Source organism: Lissotriton vulgaris, chromosome 7 (assembly GCF_964263255.1).
Source record: "Lissotriton vulgaris chromosome 7, aLisVul1.2, whole genome shotgun sequence".
NCBI classification, from domain to species: Eukaryota; Metazoa; Chordata; class Amphibia; order Caudata; family Salamandridae; genus Lissotriton; species Lissotriton vulgaris.
This window is the reverse complement of record NC_141695.1, coordinates 1,663,863,391-1,663,875,574: the sequence shown is the minus strand read 5'-3', so window position 1 is coordinate 1,663,875,574 and position 12,184 is coordinate 1,663,863,391. Positions and strand designations below refer to the sequence as shown.

Below are 12,184 nucleotides of genomic sequence, written 5' to 3'. Positions count from 1 at the left end.
CGAGAGGCCTTGGAATCCCCGAGGGGGGCGGCTATCGCAATGCGATTCCGACTCATCCAATTCAAGATTCTCCATAGAGCATACTATACCCGAGAGCGTCTGTGGAAGGCGGGCCTGATTGGGTCCCCGGAGTGTCTGCGGTGTGGGGCTGAGGTGGGTACGCTGCTTCACACAATGTGGTCGTGCTCTAGGCTGGTTGGCTTCTGGCGGGGTGTTTGGGGCTGTCTGTCTGAGGTGCTGGGCTGGACCCTCCCCCGTACCCACCGTCTGGGCCTGTTGCACGTCCTGGAAGGGGTTGGTGGCAATATTTATAAGCGGCACCTGCTCCTACTGGGGCTGGTGGTGGCTAAAAGGGACCTGGCCCGAGCGTGGAAGAATGTGAGGCCCCCCCCCCTGACTGCATGGAAGGCTGGTATGGACTTCTGTATGGGCCTGGAGAGACCTATATTCGAGGCGCGAGGATGCCCCCGCAAACACTTTAAGATTTGGAAGAGGTGGGCAGATTATAGAGGTCTGACGCTAGACCCTCCAGTGGAGCAAGAGGAGGACCTTTAGCCCCGTACTGGCTGGCAAAGCCCATGTCCACACACAATACCCACGTCACAATCTTACGTCAATACGGTTGGTGCACACATGCATGGGGTTCGGGTGGGTTCCAGGGTGGGATCGGGGAGTTGGGTAGGTAGGTAGCGGAATAAGGTGAAGGTGGGGTTACTGTTTTCTGATATCCTTAATTGCATCATCTTCTCGCTTGGACACTTGGTTAACTGCTGTGATTGTATCATAATGTCTGGTGGTGTAGTCCTGATTGTGGGCTGCCACTCTATTTCATATGCTCATCTTCACCAATAAACTGGTTGTGAAAAAAAAAAAAAAGATGCCTTGATGGCACTGGCAAAAGGTGTCCCTGTCCTAGACATCTGCCAGGCTGCTGCATGTGCTTCTGTGCATACATCAAGCACTGCTACCTCAAGAGCCAACTTTTCAGAGGGGGGCACTTTGCTGGCTCAGTTCTGCCATACCTTTTGCTGAGTACAGTCCTCAGACCTTGCTCCTGTTGGAAGGTACCACAAGGAATCAGCGATTACAAGTATCCATCAGAACAAGTTAATTATCCTTCAGTATTGCTCTTTCTGGTGGCTACATTATACAGCAGAATTCTATCTGTCTTTCCTTCTCCTGTTTCGTTGGAGTAGACTCCTAGATCTGTTAAAAAGTTTCCAAGTTTGTTTTTGCACTGTCACTAGTTTCTCTTGTCTGATTGCGTCTAAGGCCACAGAAGAGTGCAAAGACAACACAGACATTAGTGCTCATGTGTCAAGCCTAGATGCAGCTCTGCACCGTCACTTCAGGGGCACTACAAGGCGGTCTCAGAGTTAACAGCACTGCCTGCTGGCTGGCAGAGACAATTGCTTTGAGAAATCTGTTGCCAAGGATTTTTTCAAAGGTGAGGAACCTGCGGTTAGATAGAGTATCCACTAGAAAGAGCATGAGCGAAGGTAAATAATTTGTTAAGGATTGACATATGTAAAGTGACCACTTGGACATTGATAAAAAACACTTACAATACATTGCTGCATTGAGTGTGATGCCAAGCAGATGCCAAAATAAATCCAGTTTCCTTACATAATCTTTTTGGCTAGCATAGTACCTTTTGCAGAAGAACTCGGATTACAGGTAGGAAATAGTTTTATTTCAAGCTGGAATAGCCTACCCAGAACCATAGGTAGCTCTCAGTTGCTCCCCATACTTCACAGGCACAGTTTGCATATGTCAGCATATGTGAGTTAAAAATGACCTGGAATGATTCCTTTGCTGTGGAGCATTGTGAGAGACCAAACAGTCAATACAATTTTCCTGCATCTAGCTGGGCAGTTATTAAGCATTCTATGCTTATGAATCTGGGGCGTATGCCTGGTTGTTGGACAACTAAGAAACAAAAACTACCATAAACCATACTCTAAGACCATTGCGAATCAGTCAGATTTCCATCAACTGCCACAGAAGGCCAGTGTCATCATTTGGATATCCTTCTTTTACTCACCATTCTATCTCTTTAGCACAACAAGAGATGATAGGGTGTGATTTTCTCATCGGTCCACGTGACCTTTGGATGAACAAACCAGAAGAAGATGGCTTCTTTAACCTATAGTGTTACTGACTCTACTGATATGTCTGAAGGTTATCTCCTCAGTTATGTGATGGAAAAGAATAAAGTGCAGTGCGAATAACGTGGTGATCTAAAAAGGATATGTGGGAGAAAAACCTTTTATTCTAACAACTCTCACAAACCTAATAAAATAGTGGCTAAAACTAGTCGGACATTTCTTTATAAGCAGCGACATATTTGGTTAAATGTTGTATCTGCCACTATTTTATTAGGTTTGTGAGAGTTGATAGAATAAAAGGTTTTTCTCCCACATATCCTTTTTAGATCACCACGTTATTTGCACTGCACTTTATTCTTTTCCTTCACATAACTGAGGAGATACCCTTCAGACATATCAGTAGAGTCAGTAACACTATAGGTTACTGGAGTCATCTTCTTCTGGTTTGCTCATCCAAAGTTCACGTGGACCTTTGGATGAGCAAATGGTGAGTAAAAGAAGGATATCCAAATGATGACACTAGCCTTCTGTGGCAGTTGATGGAAATCTGACTGATTCGCAATGGTCTTAGAGTATGGTTTATGGTAGTTTTTGTTTCTTTTTTCTTATCCTTGTCTCAACGGTTGGTAGCATGACCTCCAGATTTTTATGTATTGTATAGAGTGGATTTGGGGATTGAATCTGATGAGGTCGGTAAACTGTCCCTTAGACCCTTGTCCCTTGTGGATGTATAGTGAGTGTTGGGCAACTAAGACTATAGATAACCTTAAAGTTTAGTGTTACCAACTAATATCTTTCACAGGCAGAAAAAGAAATGAAAATGATGTACAAAATAGGTTATGTTGTACTAAATAGGTTATGTTGTACTATCATGTAGACTCTTCTTACTGATGAAGTAGAATTGTACAGTCTACAAAGTGTTCTTTTCTATATGGAGTGTGACCATAAATATGTGTATTTGTTTCAGTACATAGGATACATTTTTTCTAAATGAATATACAGTGTTCATATAGTAATACCCATTGTGTAAAATAATGTATGATTATTTATCCTAATTCATATTGATTCTTCCTGCTCATTAGTGCTGTGACTTGCCTTAAAAATGAGTGTGTTGGTTTTTAGAATATTGTTACTTAATATTCTTACTTAAGCGCCATCAGTTTTTGTTATTGTAATCTTGGATGTGTGTATAGCATGGTAAACCAAAAGTGGAATTATCTTTTTTAGGCTTTGCATGGGGATTGGTGTACACAAATAAAGTTTATTCCTGAATTAAATTGTGTTGCTTCCTGCTCAGCAGATGAAAGGACTGCCATGGTGCTTACTACATTTTCAACTAAACGCTTGGAAAAAACAACGTAAGACAAGTCTTCTTGTATTTACTATAATTTTTGCCCTTTAGGACATCAGTATTCAGTATAATACTGTCAAATGTATGAAGGCATGCTGGTGATATTTTACAACTGCATTAATGATTGATGCCTCCAGTTTAATGGTAATGCATGCTGAAATAAGCATCTACCTTTCAGGAAAAGCAGTATAATTATGGGCAGAGGGTGATTTGTATATGTCCTGGGAATGCAGAGGAAAGATAGGTACTATTAAATTAAAAGGCCATGAGGGATACATGCATACATGGCTCATTAACATGAATATGCAAAATAGGTTCCAGCACATGCACAAAAGCGGAGTACGACTAAGTACAGGTACTTTAGAGATGTGGAAAATAATTCAGTTAACAGCAGTTCAAATGCAAGTGGACACTGAGTGTCACAGGATACTGAGTATGCTCAAGGAAATGTGTAAATTGTCTATAAACAGGGACGGACCTTACATATGCGGGAAATTATTTATGCTATTCTTCACCACATAGATGTTCTCCTCATTGCAAGAAACTACTCCAGTGGTTCCTAAACTGTGCGCCGTGGCTCCTTAGGGAGCCGTCAAACCTAGCTGGGGAACTGGGTTCAAGTCTTGGCAGGGAACCTCAACATCCTGTGATTCTGGGCAACTCACTGTGTCCATCTGTATTTAAATTGGTGCTCATGTAAAGCGCTCTGATACTTATTTCTTGGGTCTAGTTCGCGCTATATGAAATTCTACAAAATAAAAAAAATAAAAAATTAGACTTAAACAGGATGTTGAGCGTCCCTGTGTGGTAAATTTAAATTACCTATACTTAATTTATGCGGTAAAGTTCAATAAGAATAACTCAGTCAAAAATAAGAGGCAGAGTCCGTGGCATCTGGGTTTATAAGGGTTTTATTCCTTAAAAAGGAATTGGTTCGAACCAGGTATCATGTTCCATCACCACAAGGGTTCAGGAAGGGAATCACAATGCTTTATTAACAGAATATCATATATATAGTCAATGCATTACAGTGGTGATAGATGCAGAAGGCGTAACAGCTGAGAGAAACGAGATAAGAACACATGTGTGTAACAGAAGGCGTGCATGAGGGCGTACACGGAGGTGTGTGCTAGACAACGTCACATGAAACGTATCACAGGTGGGTGGATCCATAGAGGAATCCTGCAGTGTCAGCAGAAATACATGGCAGAGATGCGCGCGCAGCAGCATGACGTGTGAGTGACATGGAACTGGAGGGTGAAGGGGACTTGACATTTAGCCCTACATGAGGAGACAGAAGTCTGGGGTGTCAGAACAACCTAATCCCAAATCATATCTAATATCTTGTGTTTGAGGAACTGTATTATCTAGAAGAAAAGGTCTCTCGGGCAGAGGCTATTCTATACTGACTGCTAGTGCGTGCATATGCGACTAAGTGTCTATGTGAGATGCGAGGGGCCATGGGCCTACCATGGTAACAGGAGCTATGAATTACTTGCATGGAGACAGAAAGGCCGGGCCCTTTGCTCTGCAGCTGGGGAGATGTTTTCCTAAATCACTAGACAGGAATGTATTTTCGAGGAGCGGAGCAGATAACTTGAAGGCTGAATACAGTCTTGGCAGGCAAGCAGGTCGAGCCAGGCACCGCTCGCCGCACAGGGAGTAAGGCAAGGGTCATGGAAGCAGCAGGCTGCAGCTTTCAGAGACAGAAGGCAGAAAGGGCTCGATGGCAGGAATCAGGGCCTAACTCACCAGAGCCAGGAAAACATGAAAGTGTACCATGTAAAGACGGTGGCAAGGCATACTTAGGAACTGAATATCCGACCCATTCATGGTGGATCTGAAAGAGGACATGTTAACGTTGGACGCAAATGTATTTGCGTCTTCATAGCTGGTTGTGGAGGGAACATACATGTACTTAAAGCACGTACATTGAGCCGTTGGGGTCTACGTTAGGGGACACAATTGACCATAAAAATTCATATTACCTCATTCCCTCCTTGTCCCCTACGGACCCTTCATGAGATATCAATCCTCATTAATCTATCAATCTGTTCATGTAACATCATTTGCTCTTCTTTCTTCTTACGGTGTTTTGAACGTGGACTTGAATGAGGAATACATGATGTGGCGCACAAGCCGCAAATCGCTGGCCCACATTGCAGACATAGGCAACAACTGAATACTATGAGAAGGGCTATTCCTAGGAAGGATAGGACTTTCCATCCCCAGGCTGACAACACACTCCAGAACCAACCGGACCAAGTCCAGGTGCCTGGATTCTGGTGTATCTGACTTGCAATTTTGTGAAGACGGGTTATGGCTCTATATACTGATGGCGCGTTTTCTGGAATGAAAACACAGCAGCTCGATCCGATGACTCTACAAGCTCCGCCCCTATCGGCCAGGATGACGTCAAGGACAAGACGATTTTGAAGAACAACAATCCGCATAGCAGACTGCTCCTCCGTCAAGTTGCCTAGGGCGGAAGTAGTTTCATTCACTACTGCTTCGAGGGTTCTGGTTAATTTACGTATCAGTTTACTATTAAAGACAGCACCTAAGTAGGGAAAGAAACCTTTATTGAAGTCTGTATACTGCTCCCATGCCGTTTCAGTGTAGTCGACAATCGGGAGATCTCTCTTGGGTCTGACGTGTACTAGATGGGAGTCCCTATGATAATCAGGAGGGGCTAGGAAAACAGGTGGCAGAAGGAATGCAATGTAACAGGTACCATCCCAATCTAGAGGTAGGCGTATATATGCGGTATGACCACAAATGAAATAGGAATGACGGGAAGCTTTAAATGTAGACTTGCCTTTATCACTGAATTCGATCACAGTAGTACATTTACTATGACCCAGGTGTACTGAACCATTCTTTCTGACACATAATTCACCTTTAACTGGTAATACGGACATAGCGGGCAAGACTGGTTCGGTTTCGGATTCAACATTCAGAATCATGAGGTTAAGTGTAAAGTTACCTAATCCATATACTTCGTTTTCTAGATCAGTCCCTGTCCTTTTGGGAAGACCCTCCTTGTCAGGGAAACATACTCTATGCAGAACGGTGTTCAGATTTCCCCATACCCAGTTGCCCTGGTAAACTACGGAATTGGAATCTAAAGAGTTCATTAAACTAAACCATGCACCACAGTAACCATTGTGTGTGAACGGGTACGGGAAGAGGGGCAGAACTCCCTTGTATTTCTGATAGGGAGGGAGTCGACCACATATCCAACAATTTGTAGCATTGCTGGTCTGATGGGAATGATGTAACATACTAATGAATGTATTGTTGCGCAGCGCAAGTCGGTAAGACAACTCATGCGGGGGCAGTTCACTGAAAGTGTGCTCGGCAGTGACATTTAAGGAAGAATGTGCACGCTTGAAAATAGGATAGTATATATGTAACAGTATACTTGCAGCAATAATCATAAGACTCAGAAAAAACATAATCAATAGTGTCACAATACAGTGACTACGAAGTGATTTACAATATTCACGTTTCTTGAGCTGTTTCTGTCTATCTCTCTCTCTATTGGGGTCTAGGGGATACATGTCAGAAACTCGTCTAACCGATTCACCTAGGGGAGGACTTAAACAATTAAACTGTCTGACTTGCTAGACCTCAATTTTAATTTATATTCCTGAGAAGAAGTTTTCTCGACCAGGGGGAGTTTTGAGTCAGTCTGTGGAGGAGGGCAGGGCTGGGAGTCTAGATCTGGCGGCAGTCCATGGCATTTTTTGACATGACTCGAGTGAAGCCAGCCCTTACGGCCCTCGACTTTAATCGCAGTCCTTGTAGTCAATAGTACTAGCTTCAGCGCTTGCCAACGGGGCTCCAGCGGACTTCTCCTGTCGAAGTTCCTCACAAATACCAGATCCCCCGGAACAACCTCATGTGGCTTCACTTCGGTGTTGTCGGAAAAGGCTGCAGCAACCTGTGAACGACATGATTGTAGTGCAGACATCAAGGAAGCAAGGTAATCTGTCAGCATGTTACAGTCAACATCAGTAATTTTTCTCGGCAGAGGCGTCCCCCACATATTCGGTGGCCTACCAAAGACCACCTCGTACGGGGATAGCCCTGTTCTTGAGTGTGCGACCATTCTCATGTAAAAGAGTGCAACTGGTAAAGCTACTATCCAGTCGACGCCTTTCTCTCTACAGATCTTGGCAAGACGAATTTTCAGAGTCTGATTATGACGTTCCACGAGACCTGCTGGCTCGGGATGTCGGACACAGTGGAATCTCCATTGATAGCCTAGCAGGAGTGATACCTGCTTCATAAGCTCGGACGAGAATGGTTGACCGTTATCTGAGTATACGATGCGGGGCAAACCATACCTGGGGAAGAATTCACGAACCAGCTGCTTGGCAGTGGTCGGAGCAGTGTAATCTGGGACTGGATATGCTTCTGTCCAACGGGAGAGTGCACATACAACTACGAGGACATATTTGAATCCTCGACAACGTTCCATCTGGATATAATCCATCTGGAGGACTTCAAAAGGGTGATCGGGAGGATGAAATCCACCTTGCTCTACGGGAATGCTTTTACCTGGGTTGAACTGACAACAGATCATGCAAGTACGCACTTTCTGTTTGGCTGCTGCTCGTAAATGTTTATTGAACCAGAGGTTTTGAATACTGTCTAACATGGCTTTTTCTCCTAAATGTGCAGGACTGTGTACTGTGTTAATGATAACTTGAACCATAGAGTCGGGGAGAAACCATGTGGCTTTCCCCTTTGTCATCCATCCCTGTTCTGTCTGGATCCCTCCTAGTTCAATCCATTTCTTGATTTCGTCTGGTGTAGCATGTGTCTGTATGTCAATTACATCTAGGGCGGGATCCTTAACTGTCATGCAATGTGTCGGTGTCGGGACTATTGTCTTTGTCAGGTCAGTTGCGTGAGTCTGAGTCTGAGCTGTATGCTTGGCTGTTCGGTCTGCCAGGTCGTTACCCTGGGAAATGATATCTGTGACTTTCGTATGTGCCTTGCACTTCATGATGGATATGGCTGTAGGCAGATGTATTGCGTCTAACAGAGCTTGAATGAGGGGACCGTGCTGAATTTTGGCCCCGTGAGAGGTCAAGAAACCTCTCTCTCGCCAGAGTACACCGAAGTCGTGTACGACTCCGAATGCATAACGTGAATCTGTGTATATGTTAACTCTCTTGTTCTTTGCTCGAATACAGGCTTGAGTCAGAGCGATGAGCTCTGCTGCTTGAGCTGACAGGGTGTCAATACAATTCGTTTCTATGACTTCGGTTTCTGTCGTGACTGCGTAGGCGGCCACTAATTCTCCTGTACTTGTTCTCATACATGAACCATCCACATAAAGTGTCAGGTCTGGATCTGGTAATGCAGTGTCTGTCAAGTCTTGTCTGGGTTTCGTTGTGATGGTAATGACTTCAATACAATCATGTGCCAAAGGATCTGTCTCACTTAATGGCAGAAGTGTAGCAGGGTTCAATGTATTACAACGTCTGATTTCTATGTGTGGCTGAAACAATGTCAATTCATAACCTGTCAGTCGCGCTATAGTCAAGTGCTGAGTCTGTGTTCGGTTTAAAAGAACTTCCACAGAGTGTGGAACTTGTACTGTCAATTGATGTCCTAACACTATGGAATCACTTTGTCTGATTGCTAGAGCTGTTGCTGCTACTGATTTCAAGCACGCAGGCAGAGCCTGGGCTACTGGATCCAATGTACTAGAAAAATAAGCACACGGTTTGTGTGAACCTGCTTGATCTTGGGTGAGTACTGACAATGCGGTACCTTCACGTTCTGTGACAAAAAGTGTAAAAGGCTTGCTGTAACATGGTGTCGCTAAAACTGGTGCTTGACATAAGGCTTTCTTTAATTCGTCAAAAGCTTGTGTATGTTCCTGAATCCAAGGGAGGACAGTCGATGTCGCTGCCTCCTGGGTTGTCAACTGTATGAGTGGTTTCGCTAGAAATGCATACTGAGGGATCCATTGTCTACAGTAAGAAGTGAGGCCTATAAAGGCTCGTACCTCCTTTTGTGTCTTGGGTTGTGACATGTTTACAATTAACTGGATGCGATCAGGTGTTAGCTGTCTCCCCCCTTTGGACAGCAAGTGCCCAAGGTAAACCACTTGCTGAACACAGAATTGCAGCTTCGAAGGGGACACCTTGTGTCCCTTGTCAGCCAAGAAATGCAAAACCGTCAGTGATGCTTGCTCACATTCAGGTTCGTTGCGGGCGGTGATCAGTAGATCATCGACATACTGTAGCAGGGCAGTGTTGTCAGGCATGTGAATACTGTCAAGTTGTCTTTTCAGTGCTTGGCTATAGATGCTGGGGCTTTCTGTGAATCCTTGAGGTGCGCGTGCAAATTTGAAGCTTCGACCACTTAAACAGAATCCGAAGAGATATTGGCTTTCCGGATCGATTGGGATACTAAAGAAGGCGTTCTTTAGATCAATTACAGTAAAGAACGTTGCTTCGGAATCAATGGCAGTCAATAGAGACGAGATGTCTGGAACCACAGGATACTGTGGTACGATGCATTTATTCAGTTCTCGTAAATCGATCACTAATCGATAAACTGGGGGTGCATTTGGATCAGTACGTTTAAGAATTGGAATGATAGGGGAGTTACATAGATTTGAGTCGGTTTCTACAACCACTCCTTGTGCAATGAGCTCGTCAATGATTTTCAGTAAAGCCACTACAGCATCTGGGGGTAACTTGTATTGTCGGATTCGTGGTAATACCACTCCTGGCCTGAGTGTGACTCGATATGGTGTAATGTGCATACAACCTACATCAGTGGGGCCTTGTGCCCATAAATGTGCAGGAACATTCTGTAATCTGGGATCAATATCTCTCAACACATAGTGACCCTTAAAGTCACGTAAGAACAATCTTACTCCTTCCGGAGAACAGCAAATCACAGCTCCTAGAGCTTTCAGTGTCTTGATACCTAACAAGTTTTCTGGACATGATTTCGTTAGTAACAAATCTGTAGTGTGAGACAACGGACCAACTAAAAGAGGTACTGGTTTCGATACTTCATTTACAATAGGTTTGCCTGAAAATCCAAGGGAAACATTCTGGAAGCCTGAGAGGGGTGCCCCTGGAACCTCGTCATGACTTATTGTTGTTCTGCTTGCCCCTGTATCAATCAAAAACTTTCTATCTTTTCCTAATACTTGGCTATGTACGTAAGGACCCTCTTGATCTACAGGAACCTCAATAAGAGGCAAGCCAACTTCCCTCTCTAGGCTGTTTCATGTGTATCGCTGATAATCGGGATAATCAGTTTGGGCATACTGGTACATCTGTTGCGTTGCATGTTGTGTTGCGGCAATCGGTTGTGGCTGTGGTACCGCTACGGTCTGTACTGTCTGTTGTGCAGCCTGCATAGGCTGGATATTCTGTGGTACTTGTTGCTGGACCTGATCCTGTCTAGGTTGACGCGGTCTTTCTTTAGTTTTACCTGTAGCTATATTTTGTTTCAAAACTGCACAATCGTTTATATAGTGACCTGGCTGTTTACAATAGTTGCATGTCCCTTTAACAGGAGCTGCTGAATTATTGGACTGTGTCATGCCCTTTTTCTGACCGTCAGCTGGAACTGACTGCGCTACTAACATTTTCATTTTCGTATCTTTCATACGTCTTTGTTCGTGATCATGTTCTTCTCTAATTCTGTTCTGGTGGTACTGTAACATTTGTAACATTTGGGAAGGCGTGTTTGCTTGCCATGTGCTCTCGACTTTCAGAACACAATTCTTAACTTGGGGCAGGGAATTCTCGACTAACTTGGATACAAAAAGGTGTGGATATGACTCGCTACTTGCTTTCAGGCCGCTATTAATAATAAAACATTTCTCAAATCGGGAATAAAAATCACTAGTGTCTTCATCGGGTTTCTGTTTGCAGGCTGAGATTGCATCCCAGTCCTCCTTTTTCGTTGCTAATAAACGTGGCAATACTTGTACTAACAATCCTGGTAATGCTTTAGTTTTATCCCCAAGCCCTAGGCCTGGGGTTCGAGTATTTTCTTCGTTCTCTAATGCAGCCCAATCAATCTTTTGCTCTCCCACCTCCCATTCTTTTTCTTTCAGTTTCTCGTAAATACCGGCAGGCAATAATACTTTCAATATTTTCATGATGTCGGGATAGGTATAATTACCCATGAGTAACATGTCTTTTATTTCACGGTGGAAACCTGCTGGGTCTTTGTCATGGCTAGGCACTAATTTCTTCATTTCCAATAATTCCATTTTAGTTATGGGCGTGTACACAAACACACGTCTAAAGGTATTATCATCATTCCTGACTGGGTGCACTTCTCGTAAGGGATTCTGTCTGTCTATGTAATACATTTTTCTTTCTACGGGTGGAGCTGGAACGAACTGTGGATTCAGGAAAGCACTATATCTGTGTCGATGTTCTAAAATTACTTTAATTAAGTCGGTACCTAGGCCTCTCCATTTATTCATGAGTAGCTCTATTAATATATCAGGTAGGGGACCAGGATCAGAGTGTTGGCTTTTATACAATATAAGGAGGTGTTGTATCATGTACATACCAGCTAGTCGTTGTTCGTCTGGGGAAAGATTCAAAAAGGTCTGCGCTAATGCGTCATCGCTATATTTATCGGAATTGTCAGCCCATTGTACTGCTGACCTGGCTAATTCTTGTTCATCCATGGAATCGAGTACATGGTACCCCATTCGTTC

General features: G+C 43.9%; 1 protein-coding gene across 1 annotated transcript in view; it reads left to right on the top strand.

The window, feature by feature from the left end:
* Positions 1-12,184, top strand: part of EFCAB8 (EF-hand calcium binding domain 8) — a 1,673,324-nt gene that overhangs the window by 592,217 nt on the left and 1,068,923 nt on the right. The window contains exon 8 of the mRNA XM_086932659.1: positions 3,336-3,466. Coding sequence (XP_086788785.1) covers positions 3,336-3,466 — 131 coding nt within the window. The remainder of the gene's footprint in view (positions 1-3,335; positions 3,467-12,184) is intronic.